Source organism: Nicotiana tabacum, chromosome 13 (genome assembly GCF_000715075.1).
Source record: "Nicotiana tabacum cultivar K326 chromosome 13, ASM71507v2, whole genome shotgun sequence".
Lineage (NCBI taxonomy): Eukaryota > Viridiplantae > Streptophyta > Magnoliopsida > Solanales > Solanaceae > Nicotiana > Nicotiana tabacum.
Window position 1 is genome coordinate 9,606,797 of NC_134092.1, and position 27,549 is coordinate 9,634,345.

The 27,549-nt window shown below is 37.3% G+C and overlaps 2 protein-coding genes and 1 non-coding gene across 4 annotated transcripts; all 3 read left to right on the plus strand.

Moving 5' to 3' along the window:
• Positions 1-1,343: 1,343 nt before the first annotated feature.
• LOC107819496 (uncharacterized) lies at positions 1,344-4,287 on the plus strand. Its single transcript, XM_016645606.2, has 4 exons — positions 1,344-1,792; positions 2,265-2,542; positions 3,664-3,803; positions 4,043-4,287. Exons 1-3 carry the CDS (start codon positions 1,516-1,518, stop codon positions 3,760-3,762), a joined length of 654 nt encoding a protein of 217 aa, XP_016501092.1. The 5' UTR covers positions 1,344-1,515; the 3' UTR covers positions 3,763-3,803; positions 4,043-4,287.
• A 15,812-nt stretch (positions 4,288-20,099) lies between these two features.
• Positions 20,100-20,173, plus strand: TRNAV-AAC (transfer RNA valine (anticodon AAC)). Its single transcript has one exon. It is a non-coding gene; the product is annotated as a tRNA-Val (tRNA).
• Positions 20,174-21,859: 1,686 nt separating this feature from the next.
• Positions 21,860-26,516, plus strand: LOC107819495 (uncharacterized). 2 transcript variants are annotated; one of them, XM_016645604.2, is made up of 5 exons: positions 21,860-22,333; positions 22,720-22,831; positions 23,885-23,999; positions 24,677-25,741; positions 26,073-26,516. In XM_016645604.2, exons 1-5 carry the CDS (start codon positions 22,144-22,146, stop codon positions 26,328-26,330), a joined length of 1,740 nt encoding a protein of 579 aa, XP_016501090.1. In that variant the 5' UTR covers positions 21,860-22,143; the 3' UTR covers positions 26,331-26,516. The 2 variants fall into 2 exon arrangements, with proteins under 2 accessions (XP_016501090.1, XP_016501091.1); XM_016645605.2 differs by having other exon boundaries at positions 21,996-22,333; positions 22,732-22,831.
• The last annotated feature ends 1,033 nt before the right edge of the window (positions 26,517-27,549 follow it).

Consider the following 27,549-nt stretch of genomic DNA (forward strand, 5'->3'; position numbering starts at 1 on the left):
ATCAAGTTATATGTATTTCTCTTGTTTTAGTTGATCTCAAAATGTTTAATGTTACTCTATTTTTCAGACAATTTTTATCATTTTAAAGATTCAAAAACATTTACTACAAAATTTCAACTTTAACGCAACTTTTTAATTCAACTAACATTTCAACTATTATTTACTCCCTAGGTCTATCTTAAGATTTTTTGCACATTCCTTAAGATACATGTAGTAATATTAATGTAGATTTATTTGTCTAGATTATGCTTTATTAATTACTCTTTAATCATCTTATTTATTTAATATTTCATTAATTGAATGATTAAGTAAATCTGAAAAAACGTACTCGATAAATAACCTTTTGTTGTTTAAATATTAAATATTTTGAAATGAATTTTATCTGACAAAAACAACTAGCAATACTTGAGATTTCTGTTTAAAACAAAACTAAATTTAATCTATTATACTCGTGATACAAAGAGGAGTATTAAATTATTGAGACAGTTGATTGTAGGTAAGAAAGTTAATTCGGTAATTGCCGTTAGTCCACGTAAGAAAGCCAAACTTTTTGCGCAGACAATGACACAATAAGGGCCCGTTTGGCATAAGAAATTTTTCATTTTTTCCCGAAAAAATCTTTCTTTCTTTTTTCGGAATCAGTGTTTGTCCATAAAAATTTTAAATTTCACTTAAAGTTGAATTTCAAAAATTTAAAAAACTTCAAAAAGCTATTTTTTAAAATTTTCTTTTCAAAATCACTTTATTCAAAAACAGGTCCAAATTGTATTCATGTCCAAACACAACTCTAATTTTCAAATATCATTTTCACTTAATAATTTTTTCACTTTTTTTCAAAATTTTACAATTCCTATGTTCAAACGCCCACTAAGACACAATCTCTTAAGAAAAGATAGAATTCTTTCACTTTAACTTGAGATTTCAAGTTCAAGCTCTAAAATTGAAAAGCAATCCTAATAAGTAGACGTGGAGCCAGAATTTTAAGTTTATGAGTTTGCGATTCTAATCTTTTTAAGTTGTTAATTTTTAAATTAATAATTCGTACATAATCAATAATTTTTCAAATAAATATAATATTTGAACCAATTCTATTGGGTTAGGCCGAACCAGTTCCGGCACTCTAGCTCTGATAAGAATCGATTTCCTCTAGCTCTGCCACTGCTAATAAGAATCACTTTCCATTTTAATAAATCTTATTCATCACAAATTTGGATTAGTCGAGCTCCAAAATAGATATGGAATAGGATGAGAAACCTAAAACAAAAAGAAAAAGGAAACAACCTCAAATACCAAGAAGCAGAGGGCAGCTTCCTATATTTGACCGATACCTTCTGCCTCTGAAATTTCAACTCATCTTCTCAAGTCAAATAATCAAACACTTGGCCCCTCTTTCCCTGTAAATTTATTCTCCTCTTTTAAGCCCTTTTCCCACCATTTCTCAACACCAAAAAACACAACAAAACAAGTCCAAAATCTCCCATTAGAATTCAAAGCAAACCAGAAGAAAATACAGAGATGGGGTTTTTAAAAGAAGATAGAAAAATCAGAGTTTTAAGATGGGTCAAAACTCTTTTTTTCTTGATTTCTATGATCATATCACTTCTCCTTTTTTCTGCCCCTATTGTTCTTGTTATAGCAGATACACTTCTCCCTTCAGCCTTATTGTCTGCTTCTCTTTCCCCATCTTCTTTTTCTATTCAAACTCTTTCTTCCCATCTGAGTAACTATGATTTTAGATATTCACTCATTGATATTCCTCTTATCTCCATCATTAGGTCTGTCATCATCTTATGTAAGTATATACTTATAAAGCAACACTTGATATTTTGATAATTTGTATTTTTTGAGCAATTCCCACATAGTTCAGTTAATGATACAAAGAATAATTTTGTAGTTTTATTAGTGTTATAGTGATCGGTGCATGGGAGCCTTGCAGTAACGGTAAAGTTGTGTCTTTGTGACGTATAGGTCACGGGTTCGAACCCAGCTACCGATGCTTGCATTAGAGTAGGATGCCTACATAATACCCCTTTGTAGTGCGTTTCTTCCCGGACCTTGCGTAAACGCGGAATACTTTGTGCACCGGGCTACTCTTTCACTGATAATAAAAAATCACCTAGTGTTTTAACCCTTTGACCTGATGTCTTAAATACTTTGAATTGGTAGCTCATATTGGACAATTTTCTTGGAAATTCAAATATTTTGTAAAAAGTGTTATGAATTGATAACTGAAAAGATTGTTATTTTTGTGAATTTGAATGTAGGTGTTTATAGCTTATGTGATGGTCCAAGGCTATCAAGAGGACCATACTTGGGAATTGCAACAATATGTTCAATGTCATCTTTGGTATTTGTCTCCTTAAAAGCTTCTTATGTATTTGCAAACACTTCAAGTTTGGATAAAGGAGGCTATGTTAAAGCAATGGAAATGGCACTTTTTATATGCTCGTTAGCATTGGCAGTTGCACATATAGTGGTGGCGTATAGAATTAGCTGCAGGGAAAGAAGAAAGCTACTTGTTTACAAAATTGATATTGAAGCTGTAAGTCAATCTTTATCTCATTCCTTTAATTTCAAGATTTGGTTACATGCTAAGAGTCACATGGCCAGTTCAGCAAGCTTTTAAAAAAGTCACCAATTTTGATTTTTTATTTGAGATATTACAACCAATTTGAATGATGGGGCCTAGGAAAATCATATATTAGAGCAAGTTGCTTGGGTCCATAGGCTGAGAAAGGAAGACAACAAGTGGAGTGTCTTGAATTTTTGTTCCTGATTGTCCTGTACTAGAACTTCAAGCTTAACAAATGTTGTTTCTCGCTTGTCATATGGGCAAAACTTTTAACTTTTGACCTTAAAATTCTGATTATTTGACAAACATGGGGTCAAAAGTTAAAACCATCCCAAAAAGTGATATTTCTGCAAATTTTTGACTTGTTCCTGGTTGACATAAAGTTCAGGAGCATGGCTTCGAGTTCTACTCCTAGAAATGCTACAAAACCATAGTTTAACTTCTGCACAACAATAAAAGGCAATTGTTTATAATAACTGAAATTTTTTAATTAAGGAAAAAAAATATGAAATGCATATTACAACATTTTGAATTATACAGTTAGTATTTTTTACATCGTCAATATATATAAATTAAATCCTACTTAAAACCTCTGCTTAGTATACTTGTTTACTCGATCAGGACACTTCATGTAAAATTTGAGTTGTTATATTTGAAAAATAGAACTGAACTCCTTGGCTTTTGAGAGACTCGAGGGAAAACTTTCCTCTTGCCAATTGCAACTTCTATGTGCCTTTTGACTTGGTCACATTTGATTTGAAAAGTTCTTACTGCTAATATATGAATTTACTATTCTTAAATGATAAATTAAGATAAGAATACAACGACGACAAATCCAGTGTAATTTTATAAGTGGGATCTGGAGACAATATTGTATATGCAAGACTTACACTGCCTTGAAGGTAGCGATACTGTTTCCGATAGACCCTCGGCTCACGAGCGATAAAAAAATAATATAAGATAAGAATACATACTTATTAATTATGATTAAGAGCTAAAAGTTTATACCCGAAAACACATGTTATTCACATATGTATTAGGCCTTGTTTTATTTTTTGGTTTTTAACTAACATATTATTACATGAATGCAGGTCTCAGCATGCAAGATGGGATCATTTTATAGATATATTAAAGTACTCCCACAAGAAAGACTAAAGTTAAATACAAATCTACCGTCCATATGCACATGAAATTGTTTGGACCAAATAGTTTCCACAGAACAGGGTTTCAGGTAAACTGTTGCCATATCATCTTTGCTTTTGAAAATATTTTATTTTATTTGCTAGTGCTCAAAATTTTGTATCATAAGCCATGTGCTGGTCACCAGATTCATACTTAGATTACCACTTACTTTTATCTATTTACAAGGACGGCTCAATAAAATTAGCGATCTCAAAATTTTGTGGCCTAAATCTTATCTATTTACTCTTTTATAAACTAACTGCTTTTACAACTGTTATGTTTTTGCAGGTATATCCAAAGGGATCTAAATCCTGATTGGCCAGAGTATTGGATTATATACAATATACAAGATGATTTTAGTGATATACACAGTGTAAAGATATATAATACAATTATGTATATGTGCAAATGTGGTGTTTTCTGTAGAGTAGTGATACAGGAAAAGAACATGATTCAGCACCCATTGCTCTGCTTACGCAACTTGTACAGATATTTGTTTTGTTTAATGCCATTTGTTCTTTTCTTTTCACAAATTAGCAGTAGCTTTCTTCTTTTTTAAGTGATACGCACAGTGAAGGAATAATAACTTTATGTCTCACTACCGCTCCCTAAAAGAGTTATGGAAATATATTCTAAAGACACTTCCTCATTTAAACTTTGAAGAAATCAAATATTAGTCTATTCAATTGGGAGAATCTACTAACCACCTTTTGCTGTATTATTCCTTTGGGAAACTTTTTGCAGACAATTAAAAAATTAAGAAGGGCAAAGCTGTATAGGGCCTAAAGAATGAACAAAGTATCGATCCACCATTGATAAATGATTGCAACTTGCACACCAGCTATGGGTATGCTACTCTAGAAAAGAGAGGAGAAAAGAAAAACAAGACATGCCGACAACCAACTTTTGTGGTCCGGCCCTTCTTCATATCTCGCGCATAGCGAAAGCTTAGTGCACTGATTTTTTTTTTATAAAGTTACAGATCACAAAGATAAAAAGGATAGCCCATCGAAAAGACATTGTATCGTTGCTTCAACGCATCCCTTCTTCAGAAAGATAAAATAATTTTTTTAATTTTATAAATTATACTTAGTCAGCAAAGGAAAAGATCACGACCTTCTAAGTTAGAGCTACTACCCAATACCCTCCCTCCTCCGGTGCAGTTGCAGTTGACTCCCGAGAAGCGAAATGTGACAAGTAAATGAGAACGGAGAAAGTAGCTAGATAAGCTATTACCTACAAGATATCCAAGTATTATTAGGCCCCCTTTCAAAAGGAATAGTCATCCACACCGGCCATGTGCTATAGACGAACTCATAACACATGGGATTAGTTTGGGGTTAGAGGTGCAATAATAGCAAATTTTACACCTTGTTGTCACACAAAGAAAGGAAACGCACAAAAAGGGAACCGGCCCAAATAAAGAAGGTTGGGCTGGATTGTCCCAAGGTGAGCCTAGCCCAACAATCTTGATGTTTTCACTAAGAGTCACTTTAAAAAAGAAGAATTAACCCAAGTAGACGTGCACTATCACGGCCCGAAAATTCCACCATCGTGATCGTGATGATGCCTAATATTTCACTTGCTAGGCAAGCCAACGTTAGAATATTTTATCCATTTTTAACAGTTCAAATTAAATAATAATAAAGAAACCGAAATAACTTAAATAAATTCTAAAGCAAAGTGCGAAAAAAACATAACAACTGAAATATCTATACAGCCCCGAATCTGGCATCACAAGTGCACGAGCTACTATAATACTACAGATAAAGGTCTGAATAAAAGTAAAGTTGTCCGAAAGAAAAATACACAGCTAAGATAAAGGAGGAGGAGACTTCAGGGCTACGAACGCCGAGCAATTGTACCTCAACGTCTCCACACCGATAGCCAACCCGAGCAATCTACTGACCACCGTTGGGGCCGATTCCAAAATTTGCACAAGAAGTGCAGAGTATAGTATGAGTACAACCGACCACATGTACTCTGTAAGTGCAGAGCCTAACCCCGACGAAATAGTGACGAGGCTAAGGCGGTTCACTTACAATATATTCCTGTATGTAGTATAAATAATGACAGAAACGAAAAATACGGAAACGAAATAAAGAAGTTAACTCATGAAAATAACTCAATCTTCGAAGAAAAATCAGTAAATGCGAGAAATACCAATCCTTAGATTCTCGTATGAAAGTACCGAACCCAACATAACACACTAAGGAATAGAAACACATAAACTGTTGCGGCGCGCAACCCGATCCCACCGTACAACACTATCCTCATATATATATATATATATATATATATATATATATATATATATATATATATATATATATATATATATATATATATAATGAGTAAATATATGTTACGGCGCGCAACCCGATCCCACCATATAGTCAGAATCAATATCTTAATCACCCTTATTTCACCATATCAATCCACACTTATTTCACTTGTTGCGGTACGCAACCCGATCACGCCATATCAATATAAATTCACCCTTATTTTACCATCTCAATCCACCCTTATTACACCTGTTGTGGCGTGCACAACCCGATCCCACCCATATCAATATAAATAAATTAATGAGTGCAAGTAATTTAACAACTCGAATCACAAAAATCTCTACGATTAACGGATATGGAGCAGAACCAGAAAGGAAGTCTCGTCCTAAATTGAGAATTCACCATAATTAACATTAAGAAGTAAGACAAGTCAAGTAAATGACAATTAAAGGGCGCAAGTAAGTCAATTAAGACAAGTAATAGTCAATCATGGAAGCATGGGAGAATCTAACATTTTTAACACTAGAATAATATTGACAAGTAGCAAGTAAAGGTAGGGAAGCATTTAAAGCTTATAACAAATAACACATGGAATGAAACAATTAATGAAATATGGAAAACAGGGAAACAAATATTTTGGCGGCGTATATACACTCGTCACCTCGCATATACGCCACTACACATGAATCCCACATAGCAAATATCTCAAGGGTTCTTAATTCCCTCAAATCAAGGTTAAACCCAACACTTACCTCACTCCATAATTCACTCAAAATTCAATCACGACCTTGTCTTTCAAACAAGCCTCTAAACTAACCAAATCTAGCCAATTATTAATCAAACGATTCAAATTAAGCTTTAAAAATTACTCACGAATGAAAGAGGTTTAAATTAGATCATTATTGAAAAAGTCAACCCTGGGTCCACTTGGTCAAAATCGGAGGTTCGGAACAAAATTCGATCACCCATTCACCCCCGAGCCCAGTTATGCAGTTCAATTCGAAATCCGACCTCAATTCGATGTCTAAATCCCAAATTTACAAAAATCTTTAATTCTACCCAAATTCCTAATTTTTACCATGGACATCCTAGATTTAAGGTTGAAATCTTATAAAATGTAATGGGTAATTGAAAGAAAGTAGGTTAGAGTCACTTACCAATAAATTTAGTAAGAAAAGCCCTTGGAAAAATCGCCTCTAAGGTTTTTAGGGTTGAGAATTTGAAAAAATGAGCTAAAATCCTGTTTTCTCCTCTTTTACCAGTTGCAGATGTCGCAATTGCGATATGGGGTTCGCAAATGTGAAAAATTCTTCGCAAATGCGAAGGTTTCACACCTTTGTTTCCATCGCAAATGCGAGCAATATGTTCGCAAATGCGAACCTGAGTGTCACGACCCAAACCGATGGGCCGCGACGGGCACCCAGTACCTTACTCAACCGAGTACCAACGTAACGTATATTTATTATTACATCATCATAGGTAAGTGGGACAGAAGGGGAGTCATGATATAACCAGAGTAAACATGAAGGAATACCCGACATAGAACGACCCAACCTCATATAGAAACTCATACCTGTGACATACAGGCCAATAAGGCCAATGTGATCCATTATATACTTAAAATATAGGCCGACAAGGCCATACAAATATCCTTATACATGACATATGTCTACAAATCTCTAAGAGTACATATTTATCATAAAGGTCGGGACAAGTCCCCGCCATACTAAACAATACACATCTAAATTGTACTGACCAAACAAGCAACTCCGGAGCAAATGGAGCGCACCAACATCTTTCGTTGAGCTGATAGCCTACTTGGAGTACTCTCGACCTGTCTATCGGGACCTGCAGGCATGAAACGCAGCGTCCCCGGGCAAAAGAGACGTCAGTACAAATAATGTACCGAGTATGTAAGGAATGAAAATCAGTAAATAATAGACATGAGAGAAATATGGAGTAAAAGACTCAACATGTAAGCCTGAACAACTCTGTAAATCATTAATATTTACATTGTCATGCATATGTGTATAATATCATACCATGCTTAGGTATATGCGTTCATAACATCATCAAGCCTCTGAGGGCATCCCATCATATCATCTCAGCCACTGTGGGCAAATCATTAACGTATACCAACTGATCAGGTGGTGGTGCGTATATAATACCGTAACATTTTTCCATATCCCATATACATATATACACGTATATAACGCCATTTGGCCATGGGTCAATGTACATGAATGCAATGCATGAGAAGTATGTTAATAAAATTTCTTGAAATGTCATAAGACCATTATGCCTTTGATTAATATCATGAAATAAACTTTATCAACTTACGCATTTTCTGAGACCTATGAACAGATGATAGAATAATAGGACACACGGGGAATCAAGAACATAAGCATCTCTAGCATTTCTATGAATATAGTCATTTATGAAAGTTGTGCATTTGCTCATTTCGTTTGTATCGTATGGATCATGCCAAAAAGAAAGAAGGGATAGTCTTAACATACATGAGTCGATTCTCTTAACAATCCCTCTAACATGTCTTTTGCGAAGACACGTAACGGCGAATCGAGGTAGAGGAAAATTCGTATGATATTCTTGATAAAGATTGCACTGTATTCCTTAAAATTGAAAAATCATACGCTATATTGTGTTATGAAATTTCAAACAAAATATTTTGAGGCTCCATCGTTAGCACTTAGCATAACGTTGTTGATAGTCTTGTATGAATTCTTGTAACAAATTCCATATGATCTCTTTGTGAATTTGATCATAACCTTGTATGATACTTGCTGAAGCAATCACGTTGAGAGTCTTTTATGGCTTTAGTGAATTCCATATCTTTGTGAATTAGTCCAAATATTGAATTTGAGAAGTCTTTTTTTGATAACATTCTTTAATCAAATGGGATGAAGTGCTAATCTCGTTAAATGTTGCCACCTTGCCAAGTGATTTAAGAGTCACTTAATGGCTCATATGTGGATGCCACGTTGGGCTATCAAGCCTTATCCAATAATTTTCTCATTTCCATAATTAACTTATTAATCCCTCACTAAACTAATAATTGACCAATTACCCACATAATTAAGAATTATCCCAAATTACTTAGAATACTACTCACTTTTAACACACTTTATATACCCTACTATCATGGTCATGTGGTACCTTGTATGGCACTAGTCCATACATACCGGGTATTATAGCTTGGACCGTATTTTATCCCCAAATTGTCAAACTCCGACGAAACTCATTTTCTTCAATTGGCTTACCCTCTCATTCACTAATTTACTTATCACTTATTTTAAATAGCATAATGCTTATAATCTCAAAATAATCTCATCCCCGAACTTACGTCGATTAACTTATGACGAAACTTTAACATACTATACTACAAGGTGTAACATCATCGTAATATAATACTGCGGAGTGTAACATCGACGTAATACTGCAGGGCGTAACATTGAGACTATCGCAAATGCGATAGAAATCTCGCAAATAGGAGAACCCAGTCCCCAGCCCAAGCTCACAAATGTGATGTTGTGATCGTAAATGTGAGGCTCGTATTTGCGAGCCATACCTCGCAAATGCGAGATCTGCATACAGCACCAGAACACACATGCATCAACTATTCCTCTAAGTCTAAAATCACTCCGTAGCCTATTTGAAACTTACCTGTGACCTCGGGGCTCCAAACCAAACATGCACACAACTCCAAAAAATCATATGAACTCGCTCGTGCGATCAAAATGCCAAGATAACACCTAAAACTATAAATCGGACACCAAAACGAATAAAATTTTCAATGAAACTTATGAACTTTCAATTTTTCAACCGGACGTCCGAACCACGTCAAATCAAATTCCGTTTTGCACCAAATTTTGCAGACAAGTCATAAATATAGTAATGAACCTATACCAAGTTCCGAAACTAAAATATGGACCTCGTAGCAACAAAGTCAAGCTACGGTCAAACTTATTAATTTTTTAAACTTTTAAGATTCTAGTTTTTAATAAATTGCGATAATTCGAGCTAGGGACTTCCGAATACGATTCCCGGCATACAATCAAGTCCCAAATCGCGATACAGACCCATCGGGACCGTCAAAATACTGATCCGGGTCTGTTTGCTCAAAATATTGACCGAAGTCAACTCAAATGAGTTTTTAAGGTACGATTTCACGTTTTTATCAAATTTTCGTCTTAAACACGAACTGCGCACGCAAATCGAGGAAGGCTAAACGAGTCTTATCGAGGTTTCGTAACAAAAAATTTGAGGTTAAAATTGTAAATGACCTATCGGGTGGGTCGTCACATTTTCCACTTCTAAAACAAACGTTCGTCCTCGAACGGACATAGAAAAGTACTTGGACTAGTGAAAAGATGTAGATATCTACTCCGCATGTCCGACTTTGACTCCCAGGTGACTGCCTCGATTGGTTGACCTCTCCACTGCACTCGAACTGAAGGATAACTCTTACACCTCAACTATCGGACCTGCCGGACTAGAATAGCCATCGGCTCCTCCTCATAAGTCCAATCCTTGTCCAATTGGACTGAGCTGAAATCTAACACATTGGATAGATCACCGTGATACTTCCGGAGCATGGAAACATGGTTCACCGGATGGACTGCTGATAAACTGGGTGGCAACGCGAGCTTATAGGCCACCTCTCCCACTCTTTGAAGAATCTCAAAGGGTCTGATATACCTAGGGCTCAACTTGTCCTTCTTTCCGAACCTCATCACACCCTTCATGGGTGAAAACCGGAGCAATACCCTCTCTCCAACCATGAATGCAACATCACAAACTCTACGATCGACATAACTCTTCTTCCAAGATTGAACGGTACGAAGTCGATCCTGTATAATCTTGACCTTACCCAAGGCATCTTGTACCAAGTCTGTACCCAACAACCGATCCTCCTCCGGCTCGAACCATCCAACTGGCGAACGGCACCGCCTCCCGTATAATGCCTCATAGGGATCCATTTGAATGCTCGACTGATAGCTGTTCTTGTAGGCAAACTCCGCAAATGGCAAGAACTGGTCTCAAGAACCCCCGAAATCCATAACAAAAGCGTGAAACATGTCCTCCAATATATGAATAGTGCACTCGGACTGTCCGTCTGTCTGGGATGACATGTTGTGCTCAACTCACGTTGTAATACCCTCCAGAAGTACGAGGTAAACTACGTACCTCGATCTGAAATGATAGACACAGGCACACCGTGAAGACGAATGATCTCGCAGATGTAGATCTCAGCTAACCGCTCTGAAGAATAGGTAACCACCACTGGAATGAAATATGCCTACTTGGTCAGCCTGTCCACAATGACCCATATCGCGTCGAACTTCCTCTAAGTATGTGGGAGTCCAACAACAAAATACATAGTGATACGCTCTCACTTCCACTTAGGAATCTCTAACTTCTGAAGCAAGCCACCAGGCCTCTGATGCTCGTACTTAACTTGCCGACAATTTAGAAACCGAGCTACATATGCAACTATATCCTTCTTCATCCTCCTCCATAAATAATGTTGTCGCAAGTCCTAATACATCTTGGCGGTACCCAGATTAATAGAATATTGGGAACTGTGGGCCTCCTCAAGGATTAGCTCACGATGCCCATCCACATTGGGTACACAAATACGACCTTGCATCCTCAAAACCCCATCATATCCAACCTTAACCTGCTTGGCACCACCCTGCCGCACCGTGTCCTTAAGGACAAGCAAATGAGGATCATCATACTGACGCACTCTGATGCGCTCATACAAGGAAGCCCGAGCGACTGTGCAAGTTAAAACACGACTGGGCTCTGAAACATTTATCCTCACAAACTGATTGGCCAAAACCTGAACATCTGCAGCAAGTGTCCTATCACCAACTGGAATATATGCAAGACTGCTATACTCACAACCTTTCTACTCAAGGCATCAGCCACTACATTGGCCTTCCCTGGATGATATAAAATGGTGATATCATAGTCTTTCAATAGCTCAAACCATCTCCCCTGCCTCAAGTTGAGATCTTTTTGTTTGAATAAATAATTTAGACTCCGATGATCTGTGATTACCTCACACGGCACGCCGTAAAGATAGTTCCTCCAAATCTTCAGTGCATGAACAATGGCTGCCAACTCTAAGTCATAAACAAAGTAATTCTTCTCATGAACCTTCAACAGCCGTGATGCGTATGCAATCACCCTGCCATCCTACATCGAGACCAATACGAGATGCATCACAATACACCGTGTAAGACCCTGAACCGGTGGGCAACATCAACACTAACGTCGTAGTCAAAGTAGTCATAAGCTTATGAAAGCTCAACTCACACTCGTCCGACCATCTGAACGGGGCTCCCTTTTGGGTCAATCTGGACAATGGGGCTGATATAGATAAAAACCCCTCCACGAACCGGCAGTAATAACCCGCCAAACCCAGGAAGCTCCGGATCTCTGTAGGTGAAGTAGGTCTAGGCCAGTTCTGAACTGCCTGAATTTTCTTAAGATCCACCTTTATGCCCAATGCCAATATAACATGTCTCAAAAAGGCGACTGGGTCTAAACAAAACTCACACTTTAAAACTTGGCATATAACTGGATATCTCTTAAAGTTTGAAGTACAATCCGAAGATGTTGCTCATGCTCCTCTCGACTGCGGGAGTAGATCAAGATATCATCAATGAATACAATCATAAAAGAATCCAAGTAGGGCTTGAACACCCGGCTTATCAAGTCCATGAATACTGTTGGGACATTTGTCAACCCAAATGATATCACTAAGAACTCATAATACACATACCGAGTCCGAAAAGTCATCTTAGGGATATCGAATGCCCTAATCCTCAACTGATGGTAGCGAGACCTCAAATCAATCTTCGACAACACTTTGGCACCCTGAAGTTGATCAAATAAGTCATCAATCCTCGGCAACAGATACTTTTTCTTGATAGTGACTTTGTTCAACTGCCGATAGTCTATACACATCCTCATCGACCCATCCTTCTTTTTCACGAACAACATGGACGCACCCTTGGGTGAGATACTAGGTCTAATAAATCCCTTATCAAGAAAATCTTACAACTGCTCCTTCAACTCCTTCAACTTTGATGGGGCCATACAGTATGTCGGAATAAAAATGGGCTGAGTGCCCGTAGCCAGATCAATACATAAATCAATATCCATGTCGGGTGGCATTCCCGACAGGTCTGCAGGAAACACCTCTGGAAACTCACGATACCAAATCCATAGATGAAACCTTCGCACTAAAATCATGGACATAGTCCAAATAGGCTAGACACCCCTTCTCAATCATACGTCGAGCCTTCACATAAGAAATAACTCTTATAGTAGAGTGGCCAGGAATCCCCCTCCACTATAATAGAGGCAACCCAGGCATGGCTAAGGTCATCATCTTAGCGTGACACTCTAATATAGCATGATAAGTTGACAACTAATCCATACCCAAGATGACATCAAAACCTACTATATCAAGAAGTAAAAGGTCTACACTAGTCTCAAGACTCCCAATAGTAATCACACACGAGTGATAAACACGATATACAACAATAGAATCTCCCACAGGCGTTGACACATACACGGGAGCACTCAAATAATCACGGGGCACAACCAGTTATACAGCAAAATAGGATGGCATATAGGAATAAGTAGATCCCATATCAAATAGAACTGAAGCATCTCTATGGAAAACGAGAACAATACCTATGATAACGGCGTCAGATGACTCGGCCTCCTGCCTAGATCGGAAAGCATAACATCGGGGCTGGGCCCCACCACTCTGAACTACATCTCTAGGACGACATCTAGCTGGCTGGCCTCCACCTCTAACGGCATGACCACAACCGCTAACAGCCTGACCCCCCACCTCTGGCTGCCTGACCCCTACCCCTGGTTGGCTGAGCGGGAGGTGGAGCAATTGGTGCTGGAACCATAGCACGAGAACTATGCTGTGGCATGCCCCCCTCCCCCCAATAATCTGCAGGACATGACCTCCGGATGTTCCCAAAACCACTACACTGAAAACACCCATCCTGCTGCTATGGCTGCTGGAACTGAAGCTGTCCCGAACGGGCCAGATAACCACGGTGATAGCTCTGAATCGGAGGCGCACTGATAGGAGCTGATGGTGCACTGTAGGATGGCTGCCCAAAATAAGACACATAAGGACCACGACCCCCAGAAGCACTATAAGATGTCTGAAGCGCTGAATGAAATGGCCTAGGAGGATGGCTTCTACCAAAAGCACCCCTGCCTCCAGACGGGGCACCGCTGAAACTACCGGAATGACGGGGCCTCTTATCGGACACTGGCCCCCTCTCCTGAGCAAGAACCAACTCAATTCATCTAGCAATATCAACGGCCGTCTGGAAAGAAATATCACTCCTTTCTCCTTGGCCATCTGAAGCCTGGGAGTGTAAGTGAGCCCATCAATAAATCTCCTCACTCGCTCCTTCTCAGTAGGAATAAAGATAGTGTCATGGTGAGATAAGTCCTCAAATCGAGTCTCATTTTGGGTGACAGCCATACCACCCTGCTGAAGTCGCTCAAACTGCATGCAATACTCCTCTCTCATGATGACATGGATGAACTTCTCCACAAATAGTTGTGAGAACTGATCCCAAGTAAGTGCAGGCGACCCAGCTGGTCTAGTCAACATATAAGTCTTCCACCATCTCTGGGCAGAACCAGTCAGTTGAAATGCGGCAAAATCAACCACATTGGTCTCAACTATACCCATGTTCCACAGCACCTCATGGCAACGTTCCAGAAAATCATGTGGGTCCTCAGATAGTGCGCCGCTGAAATGAACATGAAAGAGCTTGGTGAACTTATCCAACCTCAACATAGCCTCAGAAGACAAAGCGGGCCTATCATCGGCCTATGCTGCAACAACCGGCTGAACCACCCCAATTGGCAGGGCTGCTGGTAGGGGTGGGCATAAAAGCAAAAAATCAAAAATCGGACTGGACCGAATTAATTTGATATTTCGGTATTGGTTCTTCGATTATTCATTACTAATTCAGTATAAATTTTTTGGTAGTTCAGTATTTTGGTACTGTTCTCGGTATTGAACTTTCGATATTTCGGTATATACCGAAATACTGAAATACCAAAAATTTTCAAGTAAGTCTTCAACACCACTTCCTAGCCCAAGTTCCAAATTTTCCATTTCTAACCCAAATCCAACTTATTACCCATGTCCTAGGCCCTAGCTAGTAAGATTAATCCTGAAGTCCAACCCAACTAAGAACTTTGGGTTTCACCGTTTCATAAATTCCCAGTTTTCCTTACTGTTTGCTTGAAAGATCCTACAACGGAGCCTTTTCTACCTTTCTATTAGTGATTACATGGAGTAAAGTGAGAGACTAAAGTATGTAAAAATCCAATGCTTTGCTTACACAGCAAATTCAAATGGATTTTGGGAAAAATTAAATAGCTTGGCTACGGTAGTCTATGAAATCAAGATGTTTAAGCAAACCATTCACCATTTGCAGGTATTGTTTCTTTAATGTTATTACTAATAATAATACTGAAACCGTACCGAAACCATACCGAACCAAACAATAAAATATCGAACCGTACCTAACAACTTTGCTACGGTATTTGGTATACACAATTGATATACCGAATACCGAAGTACCGAATCGTAATTCTTAAAACCGTACCGAACGCCCACCCCTAGCTGCTGGAGTCTGAAACTGGGGAGCCACCTGCTCCGGGTGTGAGTAGCGGGAGTCTGTGCTCCTCCCCCAGCCTGAGAGACGGTTGGTGCCACCGGAAAGGTATCGGTCTGGGCCACACTCTCCATATGGCCCACCAAACGGACTAGAGCGTCCTAAAGTACTAGAGTGGCTTTGAACCCCTCTAGGACCTGAGCTGGTCCCACAGGTACAGCCATGGGCTGAAACCTCCTCGTCAAAATCTACCTGAGACTCCACTGATGCTCTAGTGCTACTGCTCGAGCTCTAGGCTAAGCTCTGCCTCAGCCTCAGCCTCTGGCGTGACCTCGGCCTCGACCTCTACCCCTAGTCATAGCCACCACAGGGGGCTCCGGCTCCTGTCCGACGGTAGATGCAGTGTGTGTTCTCGCCATCTGAGAGAGAACAAGAATAAAAGGTTCAATCATCAATGATAGAATAAAATCGCACGACAGAGTAAGAAGGAAGTGACATTTTTCCTACACTCCATAGCCTATGGAAGATAAGTACAGACATCTCCATACCGATCCTCCAGACTTTACTAAGCTTTCTCTTGACTCGTGAGACCAAGGCAACCTAGTGCTCTGATACCAACTTGTCACGACCCAAAAATCCCACCCTTGAGACCGTGATGACGCATAATATTTCACTTGCTAGGCAAGCCAACGTTAGAACAGTTTATCCATTTTTAACAGTTCAAATTAAATAATAATAATAAAGAACCGAAATAACTAAAATAAATTCTGAAGTAAAGTGCGAAAAAAATATAACAACTGAAATATCTAATACAACCCCGAATCCGGCATCATAAGTACACGAGCTACTAGAATACTACAGATAAAAGTCTGAATAAAAGTAAAGTTGTCCGAAAGAAAAATACATAGTTAAGATAAAGGAGGAGGGGTCTTCGGGGCTACGAACGCCGAACAACTGTACCTCAAAGTCTCCACACTGATAGCCAACCCAAGTAATCTACTGACCGCCGCTGGGACCGACTCTAAAATCTGCATAAGAAATGCAGCGTGTAGTATGAGTACAACCGACCCCAAGTACTCTGTAAGTGCCGAGTCTAACCCCGACTAAGTAGTGACGAGGCTAAGGCGGTTCACTTACAATTTAATCCTATACACAGTATAAATAATGACAGAAACGGAAAATACGGAAACGAAATAAAGCAGTTAACTCATGTAAATAACTCAATCTTCGAAGAAAAATCAGCAAATGCCAGAAATACGAATCTTTAGATTCTCGTATGAAAGTACCGAAGCCAACACAACACAATAAGGAATAAAACACATAATCTGTTGCAGCGTGCAACCTGATCCCACAGTACAATAAAGTCCTCCCTTATTCCACCATATAAATATCAATAATAATAAATAAATATATATATATATATATATATATATATATATATCAATAATATAAAGTGAAATGAAACAAGTATGCAATTTCACTATATAATCAGAATCAATATCATAATTCACCCTTATTTTATCATATCAATCCACCCTTATTTCAGTCGTTGCGGCGCACAACCCGATCCCATCATATCAATATAAATTCACCCTTATTTCACCATCTCAATCCACCCTTATTACACCTGTTACGGCGCGCACAACCCGATCCCACCCATCTCAATATAAATAAATTAATGAGTGCAAGTAATTTAATAACTCGAATCACAAGAATCTTTATGATTAACGAATATGGAGCAGAACCAGAAAGGAAGTCTCGTCCCAAATTGATAATTCACCATAATTAATATTAAGAAGTAAGACAAGTCAAGTAAATGACAATTAAAGGGCGCGAGTAAGTCAATTAAGACAAGTAGCAGTCAATCATGGAAGCATGGGAGAATCTAACATTTTTAACACTAGAATAAAAATTGACAAGTGGCAAGTAAAGGCAGGGGAAGCATTTAAAGCATGTAACAGATAAGACATGGAATGAAACAATTAATGAAATACAGAAAACAGGAAAATAAATATTTTGGCGGTGTATATACACTCGTCACATCGCATATATGCCGCTACACATGAATCTCACATAGCACATAGCTTAAGGGTTTCTTATTCCCTCAAATCAAGGTTAAACCCAACACTTACTTCGCTCCGCAATCTACTCAAAATTCAATCACAGCCTTGCCTTTCAAACAAGCCTCCAAACCAACCAAATCAAGCAAATTATTAACCAAACGATTCAAATTAAACTTTAGAAACTACTCACGAATGAATGAGGTTCAATTTAGATCATTATTGAAAAAGTCAACCCCGGACCCGCTTGGTCAAAACCCGAGGTTCGGACAAAAATCCGATCATGCAATTCAATTCGAAATCCGACCTCAATTTGAGGTCTAAATCCCAATTTTACAAAAATCTCTAATTCTACCCAAATTCTTAATTTCTACCATGGATACCCTAGATTTAAGGTTGAAATCCTATGAAATGTAATGGGTAATTGAAAGAAAGTAGGTTATAGTCACTTACCAATGAATTTAGGAAGAGAAGCCCTTGGGAAAATCGCCTCTAAGGTTTTTAGGATTGAGAATTTGGAAGAATGAGCTAAAATATCGTTTCCCCCTCTTTTACCAGTTGCAGATGTAGTAATTGCGAACCCCGCAAATGCGAAAAGGTTTTCGCAAATGTGAAGGTTTCACACCTTTGTTGCCATCGCAAATGTGACAGAAATCTCGTAAATGCGCGAACCCAGTCCCCAACCCATGCTCGCAAATGCGAGGCTCGCATTTGCAAGCGAGCCAGACCTCGCAAATGCGAGATCTGCAGACAACGCTAGACCACACATGCACTAGCTATTCCTCTAAGTCTAAAATCACTCTGTTGCTTATCCGAAACTCACCCGAGCCCTCGGGGCTCCAAATCAAACATGCACACAAGTCAAAAAATATCATACGAACTCGCTCGTGCGATCAAAACACCAAGATAATACCTATAACTACGAATCAGACACCAAAACGAATGAAATTTTCAATGAAACTTAAGAACTTTCAATTTTTCAACCGGACATCTGAATCACGTCAAATCTATTCTGTTTTGCACCAAATTTTGCAGACAAGTCATAAATACAGCAATGAACCTATACCAAGTTCCTGAACCAAAATCCGGATGCGATAGCAACAAAGTCAAACTACGGTCAAACTTATTAATTCTTTAAACCTTTAAGCTTTTAGTTTTCAATAAATTGCGATAATTCGAGATAGGGACTTCCGAATTCGATTACGGGCATACGTCCAAGTCCCAAATCGCGATACGGACCCATCCGAACTGTTGAAACACTGATCCAGGTCTGTTTGCTCTAAACGTTGACCGAAGTCAACTCAAATGAGTTTTTAAGGCACGATTTCACATTTTTATCAATTTTTTGCATAAAAACCTTCCGGAAAAGACACGTACTGCGCACACAAATCGAGGAAGGCTAAACGGGATAATCGAGGTTTTGAAACACATAATTTAAGGTTAAAACTGTAAATGAGCTATCGGGTCGTCAAATGCACCTAATCTCTTAAACTAAAAATAGTAGGCAGATGTATAATCAATGTATAATATGTGTATAACTTTATATAATCAATGTATAATATATGTATACCGGTTAAAAAAAGTAAACAGTGAATTTGGCCGGCTATTTGTATAACAATCCCTTAAAAAAATAAGATAATAAGTCCAAAGTGATTATATCCAAAATAAATCGTTTCTAGCCTGATAGCTCGTTTTATAGCAACTTTAGAAATTTTGTCAATTACGGAAAGAACAAGAAAATGAAAAGCCGACAATTGTGACAAAAAAGATCTGGTATATATATACTCCATTAAATAGTTAATACCTCCAAAATGATAAGATTCCAGAGTCCCCACACCTCACCACCCACCCCGGGGAAAAAGTAAAATTATTTAAAAAACACACACACAAGGCATCTGTTATGTGTTCATTAATTGTCCTTTGTTAGGATAATTACAAAGGTATCAGATCAAGGAATTTTCAGATATAGGTATTCCACCTCTTACCATTTCTTTTTTAAACTTAACGTGACATTTCACTCGTAAAAAAAGTTTGAATGGTCAGAATCAGCATTTGCTAATTATTCCGCCCGTTGTGAAATAATGTATGACAAAATGATTATGGGATTATGAAAATACAAGAGAAATTTCAAAATAATGAGGTGATGCTTGTAGTATTAAAGTGAAAAATGAGATTCTGCATCTAATTTTAAATTTACATGTCACTAGGTCACAAGGGTAATTACTCGTTTAACTTATTATCGTTAGCAGCTGAACAATCTTTATATATTTTGCTGAGAAAATTATTATCGTAAAATGGTTTCGTGGTGTAGTTGGTTATCACGTCAGTCTAACACACTGAAGGTCTCCGGTTCGAGTCCGGGCGAAGCCAAGTATTGTACTCCAAGTTTTTAGTCACTTATCTCCTCCACATTCCAACTGTTGCCTTTTTGATTCAGCAGAGAAGAAAGAGACGGGCCTTTTTGGCCAACCTTCTTTTTTTTTTTAGTTGAAGTGTTTGAGGAGAAGTAAAAGCAGTTTTGGAGAAACTGAAAAAGTAGTTTCTCCCTAAAAGTACTTTTTTGAAACATACTTTTGAGAAAAATAAACTTAAAAACACTTTTTAAAAACTTGAGCAAACACTAATTGCTGCTCAGAAGTGTTTTTCAAATTAATTAACCCCAAGCTTTTGGAAGAAAAATAGGTGTGTTGGAGAAGAAGCAGAAGCAGTTTTGGAAAAGCAGAAAAATAGTCTCTCTCCAAAAATATTTTTTTGAAAAACACTTTTGAGAAAAATATACTTAATTAACACAAACACAAATTATTTCTCATCTAAAAAAAATATTTTTCAAAATAAAAATCGATTTTAAAAGTTTGGTCAAACAAGGTATTAGTAATTTGATGTGATGACCACATTTGGGAGCAACATGTACTTATAAAGCTCACCTTAAATTACCCAAAACTTAGGTTAACTTATATTCTACAACAAATCTCAAAAATAAAATAGAGGCATGGAGTGGATAATGCTTAAGGAATTTTTAAATTGATTAGGTACTTACCCAACTACTTTACTATGGTATTATACGTATGCGGTACGCTTCAAAATACCCAATTTGACCATATATAGTTCCAGGGAAAAGTTAGATAAGAAAATAGAAAGATGTCGGAATCAGATATTTGTTGTCAAAAGCTTAATTAGGAAATGGGAGAAAATATGATTTTCTTTTTTAAAAATAATATAATTAGTGGAATCATATTAAAAAATTCCAAATATTTTCAAAATAAAAACACAGTATCATGTAAATCTGCCCAAGAAAAATACTACAGCTTATACATTTTTTAATATTAGTCGGCATTAAATTTTAATCATATCAGTTTTGGCAATGTTTGATAGGAATCTTTCATCGTTTAGAGATTCATATATCAAAAGAAAATGTAGGAAAAATTATTTCTAATATTTGAAAAACTAATTTACTTACGATACTACTATTTTTTAAAGAATTTAAATTTACAGTAAATAATCTTTTGAAAAATTATTATTAAAATTCAAAATATATATATAAAATAAAAAATAAGAAAAATATTTTAAAAGTAAAAAAAACAATGTTAAAAAATTTCCAACATATCTAACTCGTAAATTATTAAATATTTTATAAAAAAGTAACATAAAATATAAAAAATTAATAACATTAGGTAAACAACAATCAACTACACCACGAAATTATTTTATATTAGGTAAAATACATAATATTAGTAAAACAAAAAATATATAAAGGTAGATTTAAGGCTTTGTATTTGTTGTTGCTATATAGCAGTTTTATAAGTATTGTGAATTTCCTTTTTTTTTTTTTTTTTTTTGGGGAGAATTGCCAGTTTTCCACCCTCAAAAATGCAAAATTAGAACTTCAATAAAGATAACTAACCACCATAACGTCTTTTTTCCTCACTAAAGGAGAAGATGAAATGTCAAAAATATAAATCAAAATTAACCACAATCGAAAAAGAAGTGGGGCTATTTTTGTAATTACAAATTAGTGGAAGAGCTACCATTGGAATTCTGATAACGTACCCTTCAAGTGAAGAAATCATCAGCTGTGTTAGTTGCATTTAACATGCCCCACACTCCTGACTTCCCCTCTCAATTATTTTATTATTCCCTTTTTATCCCTCATTCTTCCCCTAAATAACATTCTTTGCCACTCAAATTTCCTCTCTTCGATCATCTTCAGTTCATCCCCTTTGATCTTCTCTTCTCTAATTTTTAGCTCACTTATTTTATTTTTTCTCTACAATTTTGTTAAGCTGTCTGTTCAAGCCATAGCAGATTTTGTTTTTGCATTTTTTTAGTAATTTATTTTGGCAATGAATGGAAGTTTTAGGGCAGAGGAAACGGCAATGAGGCAGTTACAACAGCAAATGGGGAGTTTTAGGAATTCAGTAATGAAGGAGAAGGAAGAGGAGTTAGCTTTGTTTCTCGAAATGCGAAGAAGGGAAAAGGATAGAAATGATCTTCTCCTTTTTCAAAACGGCGACGAATTTGATGCTCCGCTTGGTGAGAAAAAAAATTCATTTTTCCTTTTTTATTACTTCCTTCCTCAGTCTGAGTTCGAGTTTATGAAATAAAACTTTTAAAACGTGTAATATTTGTGTGATTATAAATTATATCATTAATGCTAAAAAAGGGAAGAATTTCACATAAAATGGAACAATATTAGTATCTGTTTTAGATTATGGTTGAATTTCATTATGGTCTTGCCTTTTCTTTGTTGTAATAAGATGATTTATGTTTATTAAAAAATGTTGATATATTTGGGTACTGTAGAGGCATAACAATACTATAGTATGTAAAACTTGCAGTGAAGTTGGGCTTTCTATTAAATACTGCTTCATAAGCTAAGCTCATAAGTGTTACTTTTTGCAATACTTTGTTTCTTATAGGATTAAATGCAGGCGGTTCACCTTTATTTAATATTGGATCAGCTACAACTGTTAGGAAGAATGGTGCTGATGATTTCCTCAATGCTGAGAATGATAAAAATGACTATGAATGGTAATTTCTTTAAACTTTTCGTTCTTTTCGACCATGTTCTGATGGCGATTCTGCTTATTCGCTTAATTATAATTTTTAGCTGGTTAGGTTGAAGTGTCATAAGTTCCTCTATCGAGTGAAATGTCTGCATCATGTCACCTACATTATGTCTTTATGTTCAAAACTTCATCTTTTTTTTGTTCCCTTTTTGGGGTCATCCGGTGATAGCTTTTGCAATATGCACAGTTTTGCTCGAATTATTTTCAGTAGATAGGATTACTGATATTTGAGCAGACATAATGTTTCAATATCAAAAGCACCCTTTGTAGTAGTGTAGTACACAGTTAAACTAAAAACTTTGAAAATGAGGGGGTAAAAAAAAGTGGATAAGCAATTATAATTTTATATGTATTGGGGAGCGAGGGTGCTAGTGGTGAGCCTTACCATTGGTTGGTGATTCACGTTCCTAAAGGGGGAGCTCAGCTAAGTTAGACCAAGGAAAATCCAGCGAGTGGGAGAGAAATCTAACTGCTTCAAATTAGCAATTCTTATGCTATTACAAAGGAACATCTGCATATTAACACCTAACTAACAAGCTAACTGACAATCTGATAAACTTTGCGCATCAAGCCTTATTATTAACATCACAGCCTATAGTCATGCTACGTCACAGCTCTGCAGTTTAGTTATTTCTGTACTTGCATTTCTTCAGAGATAATATGCCAAACTATTCAGGATGAAAGGTGCATTCAATAATCAATGTTCATTGAAACATCATGAATAGCTAGACAATATGTACAGTATATAAAGCTCTTAGTTATATTTCGAAGTTTAACTAATAAAACTAATGAATTCCATATATCAAAATGTTTTTGCAAACAAGTAAACGAGTAGGTGTTGTTAACCCCCTTGCTATAAGGCTCAAAAGTAGAAGAGAAAAGGTTCTTCCAGACCTCTGAAATTGGATTATCTTTTGCCACACTAATACAATCATTCAGTATCAAAAGAATTTTCACTTGTGTCTTTTATCTAATGTTTAATTCTTTATTCTGAGACGATATTTTTGTGTTTCAGGCTTCTAACACCTCCCAGTACTCCTCTTTTTCCTTCACTTGAGATGGAGTCGGAAAAATCAATGATGAGTCGGCTGGGAACAGCTAAAGCTCGTCCAACTGCATTAAAATCTAGAGTAAGAATATACTAAACTTTTCTTACCCCATTATTTTCTGAAATAATGCATTTTCTGTAATTAGAATGAGTATTTTATATGATATATGCAATACATGAAATCTTATCTTAATAATTTCAAAGTTACTTCGCCTCACGTTCAGCCTGTAGAGGGGATGTGGAGATGTGCAAGAAGTAAAAGGAAATGTTTTATATTTAGGTAGAAAGGACCTTGCAGGTCTTTTAGTTCAAAACACATGCATACGTGGTGGCTCTATCGTTTAGTCAAATGCTATTACCAATGAAATCATCTTTGTTGATATTTCACAATTGTCTTAACTCTTGTCCGAAAGCAATATATGATGTGCTCATTTGCATTTTCTTAAAAAAGTTCCTTGTGAGCATGTGGAATTACCATTGCTCAATCTCTCAAAAATATCACCACCTTTTGCAGATGTACTAAATTCTAGTGAGTGCATAGTTGTTGGATAGTAAGGTCACCCTTTAATCACAAGTTGCATCACAAGTTGCAAATTTTCCTAAGATGTGAAGAGATACGGAATTTTGCCTACCACCTGCCCACGTAAAAATTAGGAATTTCAGATGGAATGTTGGAACCTCCGGCTAGGCAATCTTAGCTTGAGTCTTTTTGGGAACCATGGACTGATTTTATGTTGCCACTTGTTATTGTGGATGCAGTTAGCAAATCCCCAGCCTGAGCCCTCTGGTAGAAGCATTTTAGCATCTAGACAGCTTGCTTCCACCCATGGATTAAATACTTCAAATTCAGGTCTTCGAAGACCATCTTCATCAGGTGGATCAAGACCTTCAACTCCAACAGGACGACCCACATTAAGCGCAATATCTGCTTTGACATCAGCATCTAGACGCACATCTACTGCAGCATCAAAATCAATGACATCCACTGCAACCTCTAGAACAGTGTATACCACTACCTCGTCTCGGCCATCAAGGTCTTCAACCCCAACTTCTCGTGCCACCTTGCCTTCTGCTAAATCCACAGTTCCTCCAAGATCTTCAACACCTACTTCCAGGTCTAGTGCAAGGTCCTCAACGCCAACAACCAGAGCTTCCTCAACGCCCACAACCAGGGCCTCTGTTCCTGGATCGAAGTCCACATCAAGGGTAGCAACTCCAACTCGGCGGCCTACTTCAGTGTCAAGTACAGCTACTGCTACTGCTCCTCTCATTAAATCTCCATCTTCAGTTACCACAGCTACCACTACGGCAAGAAATCCTGGATACTCACGTGCTAGTTCTCCAACTGTAAAACCCAGACCTTGGAAGCCTTCAGATATTCCAGGGTTCTCCCTTGATGCTCCACCCAATTTACGGACATCACTATCTGACAGGCCAATTTCAGCTACAAGGGGTAGACCTGGAGCACCAAATGTTAGATCTTCATCCATTGAGCCAGTTACAAATGGAAGGATTAGACGACAATCTTGCTCTCCAGCGAGAGGACGTCCTCCTAATGGTGTTGTGCGTAGCAGTGGAAGCTCTGTTCCGATCCCAGCTATGAGTCGATTACATGCTAAAGCTAATGATAATGTAAGCCCTGGTCTGATTGGAACTAAGATGGTTGAAAGGGTAGTAAATATGCGGAAGCTGGCTCCTCCTGCAAAGCAGGATAACAAATATTCTCCCCGTAGTAACTTATCTGCAAACTCTTCATCACCTGACAGCTCGGGTTTTGGAAGGACACTGTCAAAGAAATCCCTGGATATGGCTATGAGGCATATGGTATGTATATTCTTTTCATTTCATGCTGCTATTTAGGCAAAAGATAGTACGCTAAATCCACTTGGATAAGCTAGATGATGGTCATGAATGTTATCTATACAGCATATCTAGAAATTGTCATTTCTGTATTAATGCAGCGTAGTGCCCTTCAGATTGAAGACTTCTTTTTTGAGATAAGTTTCTGTAGTTTGAAAGCATCTATTGCCTTCTTAAACTTTTTAAATATGCTCTTGGTTTTTCCAGAGCTCTAAGACCCCCCCCCCCCTGTCAGCCTTCTTGTTCTCTTTATACTTCTTGGTTTTGCGTAATTGACGGCATTCCTCTCAAACAGGATATAAGGCGAAGCATCCCAGGTATTCTGCGTCCATCGATGACTAATATTCCAGCATCCTCTATGTACAGTGTGAGATCAGGACCTAACAGAAGCAGGACAGTGAGTGTATCTGACTCCCCACTTCATACGAGCAGTAATGCTAGTTCTGAAGTGAGCATCAATAACAATGCGGTGTGTGTTGATGGGAGTGAAGTTGATGATGCTATTAGCAGTGATAAAGGTGTTCGATCTCCTGCCGGTATGCGTGGAAGGTGATGATTAATTACCCTTCCCGGATATGGGATAAAAGAAATTATAGTTTCGATTCAGTGCCGGATTGAGGGTTTTGGTACCTGAATTATGATGGTTTCCTATGAGGAACTGAGGCATATGGTTCACTGATTATGTAAAGATTGATGCACCGTTAGTTAGCTAAATTATTTGAAGCCAGCCTTTATCTCATTAGTTGTGTTGTGTGCTTGAACCAATTTTCTGCATTATTTTCGTTCCACTTTCAAGTTCTCAATTTGTGGCGACACGATTAAGGTGTCGTTTGGTAGGATGCATTAGCTTTTGGTATTATTAATCCCTTTTTGGTACACTTTCAACCTATGTATTACTAATGCAAGTATTAGTTATACAACATATTTGGTATTATCCTATGTATAACTAATACATAGGCAGGGGTAAGGTCTGCCTCTTTGCCTTTTTAAAGGCAGGGGTAAAGTCTGTGTACACTCTATCCTACACAAACCCCATTTGTGGGACTACACTAGGTATGTTGTTGTTCTATGTATAACTAATACATAGCAAATCATTGTATTAGCAATACCAAGGCTATTAATGCATGTATTAGCATGGTTAAAGACAAAATTGTCCTTAAAGTCCCTTAAAACTAAATAATATGAAGGGCATTTTTGTAAACAACTAATTTTCTTAAAAATTATACAATGCATTTTAGTTTTTAATACACCACATCAAACAATGGATAAGAAATAATCCCTGCATAATTAATGCTTGCATTACTAATTCATGCATCACTAATCCCTGTATTATTAATACACCTTATTCGGCATTATTTTTATACACCCTACCAAACGATCTCTAAGATTCAAACAAGGGGATGTACCTCATTCTAATTCCTAGTAGCAGAATATCAATCAAAGTCTACAAGGTAGTAAATGAGGATATAAATTTTGCAGAGATATGGTGTTATTAATGTTTTATTCCACATTGGAGGAAATGGTTATGGTCCCATTATCTCATTACACTATACTGAGTAGCACTTATTGGTGGTGTAAATGCAGCTAGCAGAAGTTCAAACATACAAACTGCAATAAAATATCATGACCCATTCCAAGACAGTCTTAAATATTTAACATTATTCTTTTAATCCAAGAAATATTTATTTTTAATCTATTTAATTTCGATTTTGCTATACTAATTTTTTTAATCAAATTGTGTAACTATTGATTTACTAGTATTTTATTGTTAC